Below are 20,092 nucleotides of genomic sequence, written 5' to 3'. Positions count from 1 at the left end.
GCATAAACAAGTGAGTATTTAATACCATTCTGATGTGAAGCTATTTTGTTAAATTGTAGGTTATTATTTAAAAGTGCAGAAGGCGTTTACTCACAGTAGCACTGTATTTATTTTGGCACGGTCGGTTCTTTCTGCAGATAGAGAGTGTACATGATAACAACAAACCAAACAAAGTTGGTTGGCTCCATAGTAACGTCCCTCTCTTCTCACCCTTGAAAAATTAACGGCTGGCTTCAAGAGGAAGAACCAACACTCACAAAAAAGATGAGCAACTGGTGGTGATCATTCCCATTGGGGGGAGGGGGGCAAGGGGGGAAATGAAACAAAACAAATCAACCAAGAAAGCTCGGTTAATGCTTTACGTTGTCCTCAGCCCCCCAGCCCCCAATATTGTGCTTCAAATATTGAGCTACATTGTCCAGCTTGGCAATTTACAAACCATAAATACTTCCCTTTGTCTATAAAGAAAAGCCCAGATTTCACAAGAAACAGAAAGCCTTTCACATTGAGAGCTGCAGCCAGCAAGCAGCGTGCTTTCTGCTTACAGCACTATTAAACCACACCGAAAAAATAATATGGGGAAAGGAAACCAATTAGAAACAACAACAAACAAACAAACAAACAAAAAACCCTACGCAAAAATCAAGAAGAAATTAAAGACACTGCGTTCTTATTTCTGGAAAGCAAAGAGTAATTCAAGGACATTTGCTCTAACAGATCCGTATTAGGACACTTACACCTACTGAAGAGGGGGAAAACAATGAGAATGAAGATAAAAATAAAAATCATAAAAAAAGAAAGCAGGCCAAGGCAGCAAGTAGGGGAAATGTAAAAATCTTCAGAACAGTTCCTCCTTGGCTCAGTTTTACGTGTCGGCTTGCCTTATTAACAGCAAAATCTTTTAACAAAATGATGTCAGTTAGCGCACACGAGCATTCACATTTGAAAGTCACAAAATGTTGTGAGACATTTAATGTCTGCAACAAGAAATGAACAGATTAAAATCATCTGAGGTTTTCTTCCTTTTACTCTAATGATTAATATGTCCAATGAAGGAAAGTAATTCTTTTTTTTTTCTTAAATAAGGATTTTTCAGAGTGAAAACATCTCACAAACATTAAATCTCGGTGATAAAACAGCAATGATGTGTTTGTACTGAAGGATAACGCAACGTGACAGGATCACATAGAAAGAAGGGGAATTATCTGAAAGCACAACATCGGAGACTATAAAAAAAATCAGAGCTGGGAGTATTTTTCTCCACGTTAACAAAAACATCCTCCACTGAATCGCAGCAGGCAAATAGATAAATTAGTAAGTAAATAAATAAAAAGCCCGCTAATCTCTGAAAAATTAATGGAGTATTTCTCGCTGCTGCAGGAATCCTCACAAGTGGCTTTGGGAACATCTCACCCAACCCCACACCTTCCCTGGCGGCCAGCGGGGCTTCGCGTTGAGCCGCACACGAACAAGGAGAAAAATCAGATCTCATCGGTACGGAGGAGCGGGATGCGTGCCTGGGAGAGCTCCCATTAAGTGCCGTTTGTCGTCGCGCTGCGCTCGGGCCCGAGGCAGGCTCTGGGATTCCATTTTGGGAGGCGCTCTATAACGCTAAATAAAGGCCAAAACCTTTATTTCAGCATCACAACGTTTTGATTCCGTGGCTGTGTTTTGAAGTTTATTTTTATCACACTACCAAGGAAAGTTACGAGTCGCTGGAAAACGGGGAAGCTCGGTATATCCACGGAGGTTCCCGTCTGCTTTCAGACTCTTTATAACTGTTACAAATCTTCCTTGTAGTATAAGGTTGATGCCATGCACGAGTGTGCTTTCCTATACGTAAACATCAGGGCAAATTAAAACGTTAATCGCAGCACTCGCACAGCCCTTTGTTGCGAGAGCCAGCTCCGAGAGCGAGACGCGTTTGGCAGCGCCAAGAACGACTCCAAGTCACTTCATTTCATCAGCCTTTATTAGACACGGCGTGATTTAAGTGCACCGTTTCCATTTTGCCGAAGCGTTTATTGAGAACGGAACCCGAACGGGGACTGTCAGCAAAGGGGAAACGCGGACATTTTGAGACGCACCAAACGTGGGGAGCGACGGACCCAGCGATCGGAGCCCGCTCGGGGCCGGGCCGGCAGTGTCCCCGCGCAGAGGCGGGCAGGGCACGCCGCGGATGGCTGCGCTCCGCTCCACCTTCACTTACCGGGCACGGATTATTATCTTCTTCCTTTTTTATTTATTTATTCGTTTTTTTAAATAGAAGGCCAACCACCGGCAGGCCTCGCTTTATTTCTAACTGCTTTCGGCCCGGTTTCGCCCGCAGTCAGGCTGGTTAGGAAAAGCAAAACAAGACGAAACGAAACAAAACCAAAAACAAATAAAGTAAAGCAAAAAAGCTCAATTTCTTTTTTTTTTTTTTTTTTGGTCCTAAAAGCAGCACGAGGAACCGCAGCGCCGCGTCACTTACGCGCCCCGAGACGTCGCGGGGAGCCCGCAGGCAGCAGCAGCAGCAGCAGGAGGAGAAGGAGGAGGAAGAAGGAGAGGAAGAGGAGGAGGAGGGTCGCGGTGCCGCCCCCGCCGGGGCCACGCTGCCCGGGGGCGCTCTGCCCGCTCCGCTCCGCGCTGCGCCACTCCGCTCGGCCGCTTCCCGGCTCCCGCTGCCCGCTCGGCCCCGCCTCCCTCCGCCGCGCGCCGTATCCCTCCGCGCTCCGCCCGCCCTCCCGCTCGGCGCAGAGAAAGCGGCCTCGTCCCGCCCGCCCCGCCTCCCCCGCTCCGACATCTTCTCCCCGCGCGAGCCGCCCGGCCCGCCAGTCAACGCGCTCCCCTCGGTGTCGGCGGGGCGGGAGCCGCGGGCCGCCCGCCCTCCCTCCCCGGCGCTCCTTCCCCGCCCGGGCGGCGGCGTCCGGGGGCACGGGGGGAGGGGCGCTGTGCCGCGGCGCGCTGCGGGGCTGAGACGGGGGGCGCGGAGCGGAGGAGGAGGAAGGGACTCTTTCTCCGGGCGGAGGGATCGCGCTGGTGGCGGCTGGCGGCGGCGGCGGCGTTGCGGGCGGCCGCGAGTTGTTGTTTCCTGCTCCCGCCGCCGCGCTGCCCGCGGGGCGAATGCCGGAGCCGAGGCGCTGCCCGCGGAGCCGGCGGTGACAGGCGCGGCCCCCCCGCACCTCCCGCTTTCCCCTCGCCATGTCCGGGGACGGCGGCAGCAGGCACACGGCGGAGCTGCGAGCGGGTGAGTGCCGGGCGGGAGGGGGAAGAAAGGGCGGGCGGGCGGCGGGGCCGGGAGCCGCAGTCCTCACCCTGCCCTCTCCCCGCAGAGCTCTACTTCCTCATCGCCCGCTTTCTGGAGGACGGGCCCTGCCAACAAGCGGCTCAGGTAGGGACGCGCGGGCGGATGGCGGCGGGCCTGGCCGGGAAAGGCGCGGGGAGAGAGGGAGGGGGTGGCGGGAGGGGGGGGGGACGGACGCGGTGCGCGCCCACCTCCCCTCTTTCCTCCTTCCTAATTTCTCTCTTCCTTTCGCCCCCTCTCCGCCCCCCTTTTGTTGCTGCCGCAGGTCCTGATCCGAGAAGTGGCAGAGAAAGAGGTAAGCGCGGCCCGCCCCGCCCGCGAGCCCCCCTTTCTCCCCCCCCACGCCCCCTCCCTCTGCCTCCCGGCCCCGCTCACGCTCTCCGCTCCCCCCCCCGCAGCTGCTGCCCAAACGCACGGACTGGACGGGCAAGGAGCACCCGCGCAGCTACCAGAACCTGGTAAGGCACCGCCGGGCCGCGAGCTGCGTGCGGGGCTTCGCCGCTTCTCCCTTTTATCTGCCTCCTCTCCCCGAGCCGCCTGCCTGAGAAGAATTGAATTTCCCGCAAAAAAGAAGGAGGGGAAGGAAAAAAAAAAAAAAAAAAAAACTCGGGGAAAAAAAATCCCGAAGTTGTTTCCTTTTTTTTTTTCTTCCCTAATTTTTTTTTTTTATTTATACATTTACTTGCTCCTGTCTCGATGATCCCCCCCAAAGCCCTCGCGCTAACGAAGGGGCCGAGGGGCGCAGCGCGCGGCCGCACTGCGCGAGGCGCGGAGGCGCCGTACGGGCACGCAGCGCAGCGTCACGGGGGCGCGCCGAGGGGCGGGGCCAAGCGGGGTGCGCGCGGCCGGGGCCGGCAGCAGTGCCGCCAGCAGGCGGCGGCGCGCCCCCGCGCCCGCGGGCACCGCGCGGATACACAATGGCTCCGAGCGGCGGCGGCGGCCGGCCCGGCCCGCTCGTGTGCGGCGCTTCCGAGGTGCGGGGCTTGCGGTGCGCTGGAGTGTTGAGCTGCCGGGTTATTACCGCGGCTTTGGGTTGTTTCGTGGTCGAGTTGGTTTTTGGATTGTTATTATTATTAATCCTCTTTTTGTCCTTACTGTGTGCTTTCAAAACAGGTGTGGGTCTGTGGTAGCCCCGGTGCTGCTTGCAGTGGTGTAGCTCTTGCTAGCAGCAGTGGGCCTGAGTGCATCCATCAGTCCATCCATCTGTAATCTGTTTTCCAGTACGCTATGAGCTGTGCTAGTTGGGAAACTGAACTCAAGGTGTCCAACACGTGCCTGTTAGCAACTTGTTGCCACTGTTTTCAGTACTGTGATATAATTCAGCCTCTGCCTCCAAATGGAAGGCTGAGCCCTGCCTGTCCTGGCACTGCTCCCCTCCAGGCTGTATGTGGTGGCTCTGAGCTCAGCACTGAGGTGCAGACAACTTTGAGCTCCCACCACAGGAGAGAGAACAGCCTCCATCCTGCCCTATAAGCACTGTTCACGTGTGTGTAGTTCTAGACACACGTAGGTGAATGCCACAACATGAATCGTGGGTGCCGATTGTGCTTGGAACACTATTTATTGCATTGTGGGTTTTTTTTTCCTAAGCCATGGAGTGGGTTTGCCAATGCATTGTAACACACGTGGGTGTCAAAACATTGATAGCTATTGGCTTGTTGAAAACATGTTCCTGGATGGTAATGCTTTCCCATTTTCTTGAGATTGAAGACAATGAAGAGGTTCTATTAATAATTTTTAAGTGTTGAGACTTCTGCATGATTACACTATTAACAAATATTTTTTTAATTAATTGTTTTTTTTTAAGAGCATAATGCCATGTAAATAATTTTTAACAATTATCACACATGTCTTGGTAAAACTTGCCATGAACCATTATCTTAATGTGTTTGATCCTTCAAAGATTGGAGGTGCAGCCTTGGTGTGGAAGGCGTTTGGGGTCCTTCTGTGTTATCAGTGTTTAAGTGATGTGTGGACAGAGGAAGCAAAGAATAAAAATGTTAAAAGTTGAACTAAGAACTCTTAATGAAAAATGAGTTCATTCAGACTCTTCTTTCCAAGCATGTTTTGTTTGCTGGAACATAGGTAAATAATTTAGTCAAAATAAGTGTGTAAGGATGCAAGATGTGCATCTTACAATTTGGACTTGATTGTGAGTACATATGTTTGAAAATATGGTAGTGATTACATACTTTCTCTTTTCCTGCTCTTTTGCTTTCTCGTGGTGTTCAGCATCGATCAGGAAGTTTTCCTTTGCTACCTTGTCCCTGCCTAGAAGTTGGGAGAGAAGAGAGAGAGGGGAGGAAAAGAAGTTGGTTACTTTGTGTTTGATATTCTCTTTCCTCAGGTTTCCTATAGCTTCCATTGTCAAAGTTGTATGAGAAAAGTTGTTGCCACTTCACGTTTTGGGCTTGTGAAAACTGGAGCAGAAATGTATTTGCAGCGTATCAGTTACATTTGTTACAAAATAAGCTTTTTTTCATCCAGTCTTGTTTTCATTAAAGGAAAACTTGTCCATCTCTGCCTCAAGAATCTTCAGCTGAAGCGAGAGGCTGCTGTTGGTTTATACCTCTGTTTCCTTTTTAATATCCACCTTTAAGATGCTGATCCTTCTGTCTGAAGGAAGCAGATTCTTTCACACATTGGTGTTCCCCTCGTGTGCCCTGAACTTTCACTAAACTCTACAGAGGGGGCCGAGAAAAGCTAAGATTTAAAAATACCAATGAATATAATGCTGTAAAGCCTTTTGCTCTAGAGGGGCATAAAGGCTCCGTGCAACAGCTGATGGGATTTAAGCCCAAGCTCCTGTTTTATTATTTGCAATCTGATGCTACTTATTATGGGTGTATTTATGTGGATCTTGTGGAGGGTATCTTTTTCAAGGGATGATGCTTCTGGTTTTGTCTTCTTTGTGAAGACATTTACTTAGGAAATCTTACCAGACAGAACTTTTTAATATTGGTTTGAAATTCTCAGTGTTTAATATTTTATTGCCATAGCTTAATTGGTGCAAATGATGTTAAACTTGTTGAAATTTTAATCTTGTAGATTACTTTGATTTTTTCCATTTGGTCAACTTTGTTTCCATGCAGGCTAATGCTGTGCAGGCCTGCAGTGCTACAAGAAAATACATGAGTTCAGAAGAGCCTTTCCGCTATGTTTTGTGTTCTTAAGGGGCTTTCACTGAACTCAGGTATTTCTATGTTTATTTCCTGCAGTCAGCATTTGGGGTAAAGCTGTCTGATTCCTGCTCAGAGGAATTTGAATCTGTGTTGCTTCACAGTGCCAGCTGAGTGTTTGTATTGTCAGTGCTACAGTTTCTATTTGTGTTAGGACAGAGGCTTTCTGAGAAATGTGTCCTTAGGAGCGTGTTCTCAGGCGAGGCAAGAAGGATGGTGGCAGGAACCTGCGGGTAACGGGATGTCTTCTATTTTCTTCCATCAGTTGTGGAAAATGTAGTGAGCTGCTGCTTTTCCTTTAATTTTGAAAGACCTGAGGGTTTCTTGTGAGAGGGGGCTGAGAGCTGAGGAGTTAGTAGATCACTTGTGCAGAGCTGGGGGAGCGAATGGTTTATAAGCTTTGAAACATGTTTATTAGGGCCTTGACACACAAACAAGGCGCGGTGCATCATTTGACACCGGGGTAATTGTTTCTTCGTGTTCCAGTTCCACGTGGGTGTAGCTGATCTAATTGCATGCTGTTGCTGAAAGCCGTCCAATTCCGCCGCATCCTTTGTGCTCCCATCCCAGTGTGCGCTTGGTCGGGTCCGGGAGCTGAACTGTCTGAAAAATGAGCAGCACCAGAATGCTTGTTGGATGGACACCAGCACCAGGGAGATGCTGAGGGCCTGGGAGTGTGCTAGGGCTGCTCCTCCTGGGGACAGGTGTGCTTCAGCCCGCTGAAGGTGATTCAAGACGTGCTGTGGTGATTTAAAGCTACCATACAGGTGTTGTAGGCCTTTAGGGTGCAAACACGGTGCGTCTCATCAGAACTACTGCATTAACTTCATTCTTTTTTAAAATAATCAACTGGTTTTTCCTCTGCTGAGTTACAATTTCACTTGTGTTGGTGGCTGACGAGGGAGAAAGCAGAGAATTCCCACCCAGTAGGACGGCAGTGCCATGGGTTCTGTAGGCAGCGCAGCACGCTGTGTTGTTCTTGGAAATATTTGTTACTATTTTGCTTGCATCTGCCACTTCCTCTGCCCTCAAATACTAAATGTGATTTAAAGTGAAAATGACAGTTTATTTTTAGGCCGTTCCAGTGCTGGTTCTACGTAACTTCGTACACCTTAACGTAAACAGAAAGAGGATCTGTGGGACTGGGATGTGTGCACTGCACGTTGACACTGAATTTCATTGTTTGTGACACAGCAAAGCGTTTCAGGCAGCAGTATGGTTGCTGTTTAGTAATTGGTTTCTTAATAAGTAACCGAGCACTAAGTGGCTCATTTCTTCAGGGAATCTTGTGATGTGAATGTATTCAAAGGAATAGGGAGAAAAGAGGAAACTGGCATCGAATCCAACAGCTGCACTGTCACCTAGTTCCAGTTAACAGCATTTTGAAGGAAGTCCTAATGTTTTGGGAGGTGGTCTGAAAGACTTAGAATTGGTGGTAAGAAAGCCTTTGAGGTGGCTGTGGTCCTTAGCAAGGTTTTTGGTTTCGTTTTCAGTGCGGCTGTTGGACATACGCAATCGTAAGCGACTTTCAGCTCCAGAAGAGGAGCGTTGCTGTTGCACAGGTTACTCCCTCAGCTGACAGATGGGATGTTGCTGCAGCCCCCATTTAGAAACTTTGTTTCAGTGATCCACTTCAGGAAGAACCAGAGCTCTTGGGTTAGCCAAGGACCAAACGAGTGCTCGGCAAAGTGAGCTGTTGTGCACTTGTTCTTTTGGACCGAGACTAAGGTGCTAAAGGATGCACCCAAGAGGACTATTAAAATTCTAAATTGTACCTTCCCTTTGTCTTTTTTTCCCTTGTTTTTCTTAAGGCACGCTTTAGAATTATTTTTTTAAAAAGGAAAAAATAACCCACAAACACCAGATTGTATGCAGTGAATTGAGTATAGGTGTGTAGGGGCTACTGGCCAAGGAGCTGTATCACGTGAGATCATGCATGATTGAGAGCTCTCTGAGAAACAAGAATGTCCTGGGCAAATAGTGAATTCTGCAGTTTCTGCCTCTGTGTCTTGTTTTCCTTCCAAGCTGCCTCTCAGAAATCGAAACGATTCAGAGGAAAGTAATTGCACGTTACTGCATTCCTGATGTTATGGTGCTGAGGCAGTAGCGAGCGGTACAGGGTATTCAGTTTGATTGATGGTCAGATATAGTGCAGCAATTACTGTAATTCGATTTGGAGCTTGTTTTGGGTAATGCACTGTGGAGCAGAATAGTTAAGGCTGGCCTCAGTGCTGGTTTTAGTGAGATTGAACTCGCATCTTGAGATCAAGGTAGCTGACTGGCACATTTTGTTTTCCTCATGTAGAAGTGTGTCCTTTGGAAAGATGTGCAATGAGACTTCCAGTTAAGCATGTTAACTGTTGGCATGGGGAGAAAGCAGTGGTACTTTGGAGAACGCTTCAGTGCGTGCGGTGCTCCGGGGAGAGTCCGGAGCAGGGTTATCTTCCACCTGATGTCTGAAAGGGCACGTAGCTGAGCTGTGCATTACTGGATCTGATAAGGAGTTAAAACACGAATGCGTCGATTCATTCGTTGTGATTCTGATGCTGAATTATTCTGCAGTGTCATGCAGAATGAAAATACGAGCACTTAGGCCTGTTCTGAAGTGTCAGTCACAGTGGCTGCATGTTGTATGTTCCCGTGCTGTTCTTCTGCTGGAAGTGGAGCTGGGGGTAGGAGGCGAGGGGCGAAGCTTAGGGTAATGCTGCTTTGTGATTTCTTAGAAAATATTAGTCATACTTAAGATCCAAAATGCTTGCACAAACAGAATTCAGATTCTTCTTACGGTAATGTTTAAGAAACGCGACAGAATAATCACAGAAGTGAGTTAGCTCATTATTCTCCTTGAAGAAAACCCTCTCTTTTGCATTCACAATTAAATATTGCAGAAATCCTGGTAGAAGGAGGAAAGAAACCAGCTAGGGATTTGTCTAGGTGGGGCTGACAGTGGAAGTATCTGTGCTGTTTATTTACTGTCTGACATGGCAATTTCGGCATCAAATTGTAAAACTTGTGCTTGTATTTGGGGTCTGCTTTTCAGTAAGAGCTGCATGAATTTTAAGTACTGGTGCATCTGTCATGTTTTTTTTTTCCCTGCTTCCACTTTCTCCTCTTGAGATCAAGACGACTTTCCATCATTCCATTGGCTTGTCACAAGCTTTTCTATTTCTGACAAAGCTGTAAAGTATCCTTTTAAAAAGTGATTTAATTTCCTTTTTTGTCACTTAAATCTGACTTCAAAGTCTCTTTTTATTTTTTTTTTTTCATTTTTGGTTTCCCCTCTCTCTGAGGGCCGTAGGAATATTTTGTGTCGGTTTGGCTTCTTTTCATGGCTTGCCAGAAAGGGAGGAATCATAGAATTAAGATGAGTTTCTGGGTTTAAACACTTTCTCATTTTTGGCTTCTACTGTAATGCTAATTGTCACATCAGCAAATTAATAGCGTTGTAAGAGGATTTTCTTCTTCCTGAAGGAGGAGAAAGAAGTTTTCTCCTAGAGAAAACTTAATGTTATGTTCTAAATAAATAAAGACCCTTCATAGAAGGAGAAAAGGGGAAGGAGTGAGTCTAAATATCACTTGAAGTGAAGTGAGAATCTTTTCTTAGCAGATTTTACAATGAAATGAAGCTCACCTTGCTGTTTTTTTTTAACAAAATAAATAAAGTTCTTGTGCACACTTCAATCTTATGTAAATAGAATATATATACTTTCCTCTTCTATAGGAAAATGAGAGGCACGTGTTGACTGTGTATGGTTCCTGAAATGGTTATAAACTTCCTGGAACTTGCAGATGCTAAAATGGCCCACGCCACTCGTGAGGCTTATTATTTTTATTTTATTTCAGCACTCAGCTCACTTGGTATTGTTGTGTCAGTCTGTTAATGAGCTGGCTGCACGTGCTGCTCGGTGGCAAACTCCGATTGTTAGGAAGATGATGCCCAGAGGCATCACAGCACTGCTTGGATCAGTAGCTGTTCTCACACAGATGCACTTAGACAAGAAGAGGCTGTAGTGTGGATAAAAGGTATGTTTTAAGATCATACCTGCTAAAGATGATAATAAGAGCTCCCATTTTTCAAAACGTTTGCTCCAGAAATTGCACGAGGAATTGAGCCTACGTTATTTCTGCAAGAAACAACAAAAAAACTGAACGCACAGCTTCTGACAAATCATGGGATGTATGACTCAGGATGCAAGCTAGCTGTAGTTTTGGAACGTGTCAGAGCTGATTTGCTTCATTTGCTTGGGATTTTGTGCACTGGCGAGGACGTGTGAAAATGAAGGGTGTTGAGCAGGATAAAATGGCAACTGTGTTGCGCTGGGAGCTTAATGCTGGTGATCAGATGAAAACCTTCGCTAATTGTTAGGCTTTCAGAGACAAGTTCAGATTCCACAGACGGGAGGCCTGGCTGCAGAGGGATCTGGTACAAAGGGCTGCATTTGTTAGGTTTGTATTCCTCCTGATAGGAGTGAAGGAGAATAAAAGCGGAGGAAATAGATCCGGGCTGCTGATGGCAGGAGCTGTGCAGCGCTTTGTCGCTCCTTGCAGCTATTCTAATATTCTGGGGCACTCAAGCGTGCGTTCTGACTGTGATTCCTCCTTCCCTAAGTAAAGAGAAGTGAGTTTCATTTGCATGTTATTGATAAGGAAAATGACTCAGAATAGGAAGTTCTGAGCGCTGCGGATTATTTTTTGTCTCTTTTACGAGTGCCTCTCTGATGTCATTACATTTACTCCAAGGAACTAATCTATGCGATCAGCTGTAACTTTCAGGTACTTCTTAAATAATTTCCAGTATCTTTAAATAACCTGTGTGAATTTTGTAAATCGTTTAACTGCAAGACAAATTCAGGCATCTTGCAAGGCCTTCTGCGAGTGAAATGTGATTGACAGAAGGACTGGTAGAAGAGAGAGCTTTTCCTCTGTCACTTGAAGCGTGGGGTGGTGGCAATTACAGGTGTGAGCAGGGCCCTTCCAGAGCTTCAGACATGAGCAGTCTTTATGCTAGTAAGTTGTTGGAATATCTGAAGCAACCGCAGCGTGTCAGCGAGATGGGAGTGTGTTTGATAAAGAACCAGATATATTCCTATTAACTGGTTTGTAGTACAGAAGTGTCGGTCTGCCTAAAATGTCTGTCATAGCCTTCTGTAGTTGCAGAGTAGCACAATATCACATGTTTTTACTGCAATACTTTTTTTCTCTGCAAGGTAGTACTGTGGAGGCATGTTTCAGGCTGGGCAAAGCACTAACTACTGCATGCCAGATCCATGCTAGAACTGGGGGATTGAGTTGTCATTCTCTCTCTTCATTTTACTGTTAAATATTTCCTATTTTTTAAACAGTCAATAACTTAAGAGATATTTTTAAATGCCTAACTGAAAGCTTTGCGGTTACTAGCATTTTACTGATGTCATATATTTAGAAACTTCTATGTGAAGATACATATGGTGGTGTTGCAGAGGATGATCTTCTGATCTATAATTACAGTAGTTCAAAAGAATGATCTGGGCCATCCTTAATCTTGGTTTGGTGTTGTGGTAGTCCGGTGGTGGGGAGATCTGCTGAGAACAGGAGTTTGTTTTGGTTCTGTGCAGTTGAAAACTGAGCAGTGACAAAAAGCAGTCATGACTGGTGCTCGTATTCCTTCAGTTATGCCTCATAAACTTGGTGAGTTGAAGCAGAATGCCGCTGTCAGGTGCGTGTTTTCTTCAGAGCTGTGTTACTTATTCAGTATATTTGAACCTTTCAATAATTTTGTAATGTTGTAAATATTGCATTCCTTAGAGTCCTCGCCCTTAATCTTATGTTTTGGTAATTGGAGTTGACCAGACAGATAATTAAATGTAATATTGAATTTGTTCTTTTACATTTTTCATTGTTATAAGGGAGCTTAGTAGTCTACGAACAACTGTGCTTTAAAGTCACAGTAATAAATGCCAACAGTTCTCTCTACAAGTAGCATACTTTGAATAGCAAATTTAATTAGGACCAGCTGGAATGAGTTATTATGCTTAATAGTCGTTATATGTTTTTATCTTCTAAAGAAAATTGTAGTATATCTGAAAACAACAAGCTTAGTAATTCTTCAGAGATATTATGCTTTTCTTTATCAAATGTTTTGCTTCCTCTTTCATGTAATAGGTGAAATATTACCGACACTTGGCACCTGATCACTTGCTTCAAATATGTCATCGACTAGGACCGCTTCTAGAGCAAGAAATCCCCCAGAGTGTCCCTGGAGTGCAGACGTTATTAGGAGCTGGCAGACAGTCTTTGCTTCGTACGAACAAAAGTATGAAAATATGTATGAGAGCTTTGAGAATTCGTGATATTTCATGGCTCTTCTGTCATTTTGCCTGTGAAAATCCTCGTCTCCATTGTTTGTGTAATTCTTCTAAAACAGGTTGCAAACATGTCGTGTGGAAGGGGTCTGCTCTTGCTGCGTTACATTGTGGGAGGCCTCCAGAGTCACCTGTAAACTATGGCAGTCCACCTAGTATAGGTAAGTCTGTTTTATTAAGGCATTGCCACTGTTCAACCTGATTCCCAGAGTAATTGATTGTAGTAATGATGAGTGCTAAGTAGTAGTTCTGTTTGTTTGTCCTTGGTTGTAACATATTCCTTTGAGTATTACTATTTAATGACACGTCATAACTGGTTGTATTTGCCCATTTTTATGTAGGGGAGAAATACGTACTGTAAATTTACATGCTGGTTCTGCTTTGAAGCTAGATATTTTTCTCTTGGAAGCATACAACTTAACAAATTACATTTCAACAGTGAACACATACCAGTAGAACTCATTTTCTTTAAAATGTAATAATGCTGTCAGTAGGTAAGTTGGTCCACTATGTGTATTATTTAAAACCAGGACAGCATAGTCTGCATCTGTTGTTGGAGAGAATAAATCACATGGACTTGTGATAGTTTTATTTGGAAAGATGTGGTTGTCCCATAGGAGTGAATATTTCTACTCTTTGGTCCATTCACTAATTTGATAGCTCTGCTTTAGTTAGTTGTCTGATGTCATAAAGCATGCATATGCATAATGTGTATTATATGTAATATGTATATCATTGGTTACTCTTTTTAAGCTTTGTTTAAGGTGCTACTTTGATCTCTGTTCTGTGTTAAAACTACTTGTAGGAAGGAAATCTGTCAAAACATGATGTATATCACTACCAGTATTTGTCTAATATTCTTTCAGTCAGAGAGTGGCCTTTTTTTTTTTTTTTTCCAACCATGTGTGTACCTGAACATGCAGGAAAACATACTCAAAAAATCTTACAAGGCTTCAGAGTAGATCAAACATCTAATTAGTTCTAAAAACAGAACAGTGGTTAGTTAAAGGTATGCCTCCAACAGGCTGATTTACTCCTCCTTTCCTGAAAGCTGTTTAAGCACGTGTTTAGTTGAATGTAGTTATACCTCTAAGTGTGTGTGTGTGTGGGGGGGGGGGGGGGGGGGGGATGGAGGAGGGGGCAGCAAATATGTTATCTAGTAGCTTTTTGTAGATTTCACAAGCAACAGCAGTGTTATATGTAATATATATTTGTTTTTAATCACAAAACAAGGACACAGAGCAATCCAGAATTCATTTTTACATGTATGGGGCACTTTCTTCTAACAGTTTCAAATGTAAGAACTTGGGAAACTTAAAAGTGACTGAATGAGTTGAGATGCTTTGAGGAGTAAATATTGCTGTAGCCACAGCGGGTTTCTGGACCAAGCTGAAGTTGTTTAAGTGGTCTTCAGTATGTTGTGCTGCACCTGGATTAAGATGGGCTACAGTGATGACAGAGGTTACTGAGTTGCCAAAAACAGAGTGCTGAAAGTAGCTCTCTCAATGTACCAAGTATCAGTGTGCATATGCTTAGCTGGATGCTGTTCTGGCACGCTCAGTGTGGTTATTTGCCATAGCAGTTTTTGGAAGTTGGAACTCTGGTAGTGGGATATTGATAACCTGTAAGGTTTCTGTGATCAGGGATAGAGCTCAATTTGGATATTTAGATTGTTTCTAATGTTGAAAAATCACAAAATATACATGTTTAATAAAATCACACTTCATGCAGAGGATTATGGTTTTGTCTTACAGCTGAAGCAGAAACATGCTATAGCTAAGAAGCTTTTGAGGTCAAGCCCTGCCAACCTTGATTTGGTCAGATGGCAAAGTATTTGGCGTTCTGGTAGACTTTGAAGGCCTTAAAAGAGCAGGGCTATGTTTTCAGAACTTCCTCACTTAGTGTGTTGGCTTGAGGCAGTTCTCTTAAACCCTACATCCATTCAACAAGATTTTATTTACAGATACTATTTTAGTACTTAATTATAAAGAATTGCTTCCACGTTGTATTCTAGATGTGAGGGAAGAAATTCTTGTTGTTATTTCCTATCTCACGTGCTTGTGCATTTTTATGAACAGTGTAAAACAGGAAAATCTTGGGCTGAGTGAGCAGCCTTACCTACAAGGTATCTGGAAGACAGAGCTGTCTGATAGTGAGGGTTTCCTTAGTAGTGGCTATCTTCACTTCCTCTACACTTGGCAACATATACTGAAAAGTGCTCGAAGAAATTGGAGTGGAAGGATTTGTGTTACTTTGTATTGTTGTTTAATCCACAGTGCGTATTTTTTCAAGGGACAGAACCAGTATGTGAAGTCTTCTGGTTACGTACCAAAGAAAGTTGTAAAGCTGCCTTACACAGAAGTTAACTGTTAGGAGAAGTAACTGCAAGACTCTTTCTGTGGAAGAAAAAGTAGAACTTTCTAAGTAAATGTTATTTTTATTGAAACTTTTGCAGAGCACTGAATATCTGCAAAATTATAGTTACTTCAAAAGAACACTTCTCTTCATGACCGATAATTTCCTTTTCCAAACATCAAAATAAGTGCTGGTAACTGCATATTTTCAACTGGTTTTTTTGGGGGTGTTTGATGCAGACTTGTGTATTAAAGCATTTGCTTTTGATTAATCCTATTCTACTCCAATCCTTTCAGTAAAACTGGGAGCTGGAATAATATTTCTTTCATAAATTGAAATTATTCTTAAGTTAATTCCTGTAGGAAGGCTGTATTTTATCTGTTTGCTGTTTGGAAATTTATTAGTCAGGCTGTGTGTATTTTCACTTGGAGAGCCCAGTAATGATTGGGGAATGGAAAAGATGCAGATGCCTGTCTGTCTTGTGGAGGCTTTTTGCTTTATTTACATGTTGCTAAACATGTAACTATGTTGTTTCATCAAGCCAGAAAATGCAAATGCAATCATGGTAGTGTTATGATATTCTTTAGTATTTTTTTGTGCATTATGCCAACAGCCCTATTAGGTAGCTCATATACAGTTAAAATGCATCTATACAAATACTTACTTTACCAGAAATCTACAGCATATGTGTAGAATATAACAGAGAACCAAAACTTGTGCAAGGAATAATGCCTCTCTGTGTTTAATTAAAATCAAAAAAGGAGGATTGTAACTTGATAATCTTCTAAGGTTTCTTCCAACATAAGCTATTCTATGATTCTTTCATTTTTTTAAAAAAGATCTTTAAAGATCTTCATGGATGCAGAAGCAAAAAATGGCACTCTTTTTAAGTAATTTTCAGGAACTGCTGAAAAAGCACAGAGCCAAAGCTTGAAGTTCTGAATTCAGAGCTTTTAGGGAAGCTGGTTATTCAGGTGTGAAGACCTGAATGAGACTGGCTGCTCATTCTCTGCTAATGAAGAATATGTTTCCTGGCTAATTAGTTTATCTGCCTGTTCTTTCTGAATAGTCCACTTCAGGAAAAGTTCTGGGAGATTTATTTTTATTTTTATTTTTTATTTTCTTCCAGTTTCTCTATTCAGTTATGCTGCTGTTTGGGCTGAAAACAGAATATAATGTCCTAAAAATGGAATAGCTGTTTGTTTTCTAAAATTGAGTAAATGCTTATGGCTTAAAAGATAACTTCAGATTATGCTGTTTCACTATGCTATTCTCTTGTGGTAATAAAAATAAAACTAAAATAAACTAACCCAGAAGACCAACTTTAGGTTTTGAATACTAGAAATGTGAAGCATTTTCAAGTACCCGTGTAAAAATAACGCTTGGTTACTTGTATTTATTCAAGTCTGAAGAGAATTATAGTATAATAGAAGCCTTCTTCTGCAAGAAGAAGAAATAGGTTTTGAGGTACTTGTATTTTGAGTGAAACTCAATGACCAAATAATACGCAGAATGTAAGTGGGTTATATTGAAGTCAAGGAAAGGCTTGGAAGTGCTTAGCACTGTATAGCTTTTGTCTGTTTTTGCCTTTCCAAGTGTCTCACCTCCCATCTCTCTGAGTTATTAAGGGTTTGACACCTAATTCTATTGAGCAAATGGACTACAGAAATTTCTCAGAAATGCATCAGTGAGGAGAAAGTATAGTTTTCCCTGGGAGAGGTTCTGACTCAGTCATATTGCTAGCTTTACCATGGATGACAGTTATCTGTGAGCCAGAAGACTAAGATTTCTGCATGGAGTATAGAAGTTGAAGAGAAACGGTAGAAAGGAAGAAGTCAATTTAAGCTACATTTTTGACCATGGACATCTTGACAGAGGGGGCAGGGGGGGAGAAAATCTTAATGCGTGATGCATTTTATATTACTAACTTTGACAGTGAAAGGAAGAGCCAGGCAGTCTTGTCACTTTCTTGTTTTTCAACTGCTCTAAACACTAAATTCATTAGAGGTGTGACTAGCCTCTCAAGTTATGGAACTTGATTCGTTATGAGTAGAAGTTGTAAATAAAATGTGTTCTTCAAGTGTCCTTCCAGCTTTTTTTTCTGAACCTGATTAAATTTTTGTACGAATGGAAAAGGAGCAAAGTTGCTTTCTCTTCTTTGGAATAGAACTTCCATTAATTAAATACGAGTCCAGAATGGAAGAAAATAAGACATAAGCTGTAATGGTTTTGTGTGTGCTTTTTAAATGCAGCTTATTCTTGGTTAAAAAAAAAAAATTGGAAATGTTTATCAGTGGGTAAAGCACATTGTTCTCCCTCATCTTTAAAAGCATATTTCATGTTCCAGGGCAAAAGTATATAAGGCGATCAAATTGGTTGCTTTGATAAAACTAAGATAAGAAATCTGAGGGGGAAAAAAAGATCAACATAACTAATGCAGCTATGTCTTTCAGATATCAACATTTATCATGCTTTTACACATTGCCATTTTTCTTTGAGTTGCTGTTCTGTTTTGGGTGCTAGGTGAGTTAGAGTCATTGCAAACCTTTTGAAGGCACTCGAGCTGGTGCCTGCTGCATGCCTTTTGAGTAGGATAAAGCTTATGATACTCTTCTATATGTTCTCTTGAAATTTCCTACTCTTCTGCAATCAATAGCTTTGTTTGTTTCATTTTTGAATTGTTCTGATGCAAGGCAAAGGGAGGTGATCTCGACTCTGAGACGTGGTTTTCAGATTAATGTTGTTACTAGCAGTGAATCATAACAGTAGAAGTGAAATTTAAAAGTTCCATTTCACCAGGTTGTTTTTAATAGCTCAGTTCTCCGTTCACATCTCAGGTTTCAAAACTGTCCTAACTTCCTTGCTGACAGATTAGGAGAAGTGCAGAGTCCTGCAGCTGAGGAGGAACAACTCCAGGCACCAGGACTTGCTGGGGTTACCCGGCTGGAAAGCAGCCTGGCAGAAAAGGACCTGTGGGTCCTGATGGGCACCAAGTTGAATGTGAGTCAGCAGTGTGCCCTTTCTGCTAAGAAGGCTTACAGTATTCTTGACTATGTTAGGCAAAGCATGACCTCATTAGGGAGGGGTGATCCTTTCTCAATGCTCAGCAGTGGGGAGGCCATGTCTGGAGTGCTGTATTTGGTTATAAGAGAGAGAGCGACAAGTGTACTGGAAAGAATCTGATATGGAGTCATGAAGTTGATAGAGGGACTGGAGCCCCTCTCCTAAGAGGGGAAGCTGGGAGAACTGCAGACAGCCTGGTGAAAACTTGTGGGTCTCATCAGTGTGTATAAATACTTGAAGTGGGAACACAAAATGGATGAAGCCAGGCTCTTCGCAGTGCTGCTCGTTGTAAGGACAAAAGGCCGTGGGCACAAACTGGAACACTAGAAGTTCTATCTAAACACCAGGAAATGCTTATTGTGATGGCTACCAAGCACTGGCTCAGATTGCTTAGGAAGTCTTCACCTGCTGTGGTTTAACCCAGCAGGAGGCTCAGCACCACACAGGCATTTGCTCACTCCCCCCACTTCTGCTTGATGCCACGTGGTATGGAATATCCCTTTGGCCAGTTTAATTCTGTTCCCTCCCACCTCCTTGGGTGCTTTGCTGTGAATGGCTTTGGCTGTGCACAGCACTGCCTAGCAAAAAGTGTAAACACTGGTGTGTTATCAGTATTGTTTTCCTGCTAGAACTAAACATGGTATCATACCAGATGCTCTGAAGAAACAGTTTTTTCCAGCTGAAACTAAAATACTGTCCTTGGTGATACTAAAACCCAGATGGGCTCAGTCATGGGCACCCTGCTCTAGTATGCCTGCTTGAACAAGGGTTTGGACCTGGTGACTTCCAGAAGTCCCTTCCAACCTCAGCCACGCTGTGATTATGTGATAGCTGATGGTTACAGGGCTAAAAACTGCAAGCCAGTTAATTCTGTGTTTGTAAGCAACTGATAAATTGTATAATTGATAACAAATAATATTCTCTGGAAATGTGTGTTTTGCATGTTTGACAGTCTGCGGGGTATGTAGCGTTTTTGGGCATTATTTTCTTCTGATCAGTTGGCTTCATTATTAACTAGGAAGAATCTTGATTTTTATAACCAAAACATCAATTGGGATGAAGTAGTGAAGTGTCATCCCATATTACACAACAGCTGGTAATGTCTGTGGTTTATTATTTTTCACCTTACTAAAGATCAATTTCGTGCATGGGTACTAAGAAGCATACAGAGCTAAGATAATTTTAACTTCTCTTAGTTGGCCAGGCATTGGGTGGTATGTATTTGTGTAGTGTACACTTCATAGTGCCTTTCCAGTAACAAAAGGCCAACCAATCTCTGTTGTGTAGCTTTACTCTTGCATCAGACCTTTCTCTCTTCTCTTGGTTGACACAATGCTCTCTTAAGTGTTCCTTGGATGAAGTTGGTATTGTTTCCTTAGTTTTGTACTGCATGTAGCTCCCACTGCAGCTGTTCAACTGCCTCTACATTGTCCCTCTTCCTGTGATTGATTCATCACCTTTGCTCGTGTTGACTCCGTTGTGTGAGGCCAAGCAGAGCCTAAGTAAAAGCAGAAAACTGCTAGTAGAGCTCTAAGAACATTACAGGAGTAACTAACTGCTGTACAGGAGTTTTTAAAATCAGTCTTCCCTAAATACAGCAAAACTCAAGCTAAACTAGCTTGGGGACTATACAAGGTCTGGCAGATGGTGAAGCCAGATATGAGTAACTACTCCTTTGAACTTGAAGGCCTGTAATTAGTAGAAAGGCACTGTTATTAACAGTTGGTAACCTTTCTTACCTTGATCAGTTTTACTGTTCTGTTGTGAAAGACATGGCTATTTTTCTTTTGCTTTTGCATGTACTCTGGAGGAAAGATGCTGTACTTCCTCTGCTAGCAAGGTGGGCAGTGACACACTGGATCCATAAG

At 43.5% G+C, this 20,092-nt stretch overlaps 1 protein-coding gene across 2 annotated transcripts in view; it reads left to right on the top strand.

Annotated features, from left to right (window-relative positions):
- The first annotated feature begins 2,925 nt into the window (after positions 1 to 2,925).
- PHIP (pleckstrin homology domain interacting protein) overlaps positions 2,926 to 20,092 on the top strand; it is a 100,322-nt gene continuing 83,155 nt past the window's right edge. The window contains exons 1-6 of one of the 2 annotated variants that reach the window (XM_065730936.1): positions 2,926 to 3,229; positions 3,315 to 3,373; positions 3,552 to 3,581; positions 3,685 to 3,744; positions 12,607 to 12,757; positions 12,869 to 12,967. In XM_065730936.1, the coding sequence (XP_065587008.1) occupies positions 3,184 to 3,229; positions 3,315 to 3,373; positions 3,552 to 3,581; positions 3,685 to 3,744; positions 12,607 to 12,757; positions 12,869 to 12,967 (445 nt within the window). In that variant the 5' untranslated portion in view covers positions 2,926 to 3,183. The remainder of the gene's footprint in view (positions 3,230 to 3,314; positions 3,374 to 3,551; positions 3,582 to 3,684; positions 3,745 to 12,606; positions 12,758 to 12,868; positions 12,968 to 20,092) is intronic. The other variant, XM_065730935.1, reaches the window with a different exon arrangement.

This window comes from Cyrtonyx montezumae, unplaced genomic scaffold (assembly GCF_038088225.1).
Source record: "Cyrtonyx montezumae isolate F1298 unplaced genomic scaffold, pur_monq_1.0 scaffold_13, whole genome shotgun sequence".
Classification (NCBI taxonomy): domain Eukaryota; kingdom Metazoa; phylum Chordata; class Aves; order Galliformes; family Odontophoridae; genus Cyrtonyx; species Cyrtonyx montezumae.
This window is presented reverse-complemented; position numbering and strand designations above follow the sequence as displayed.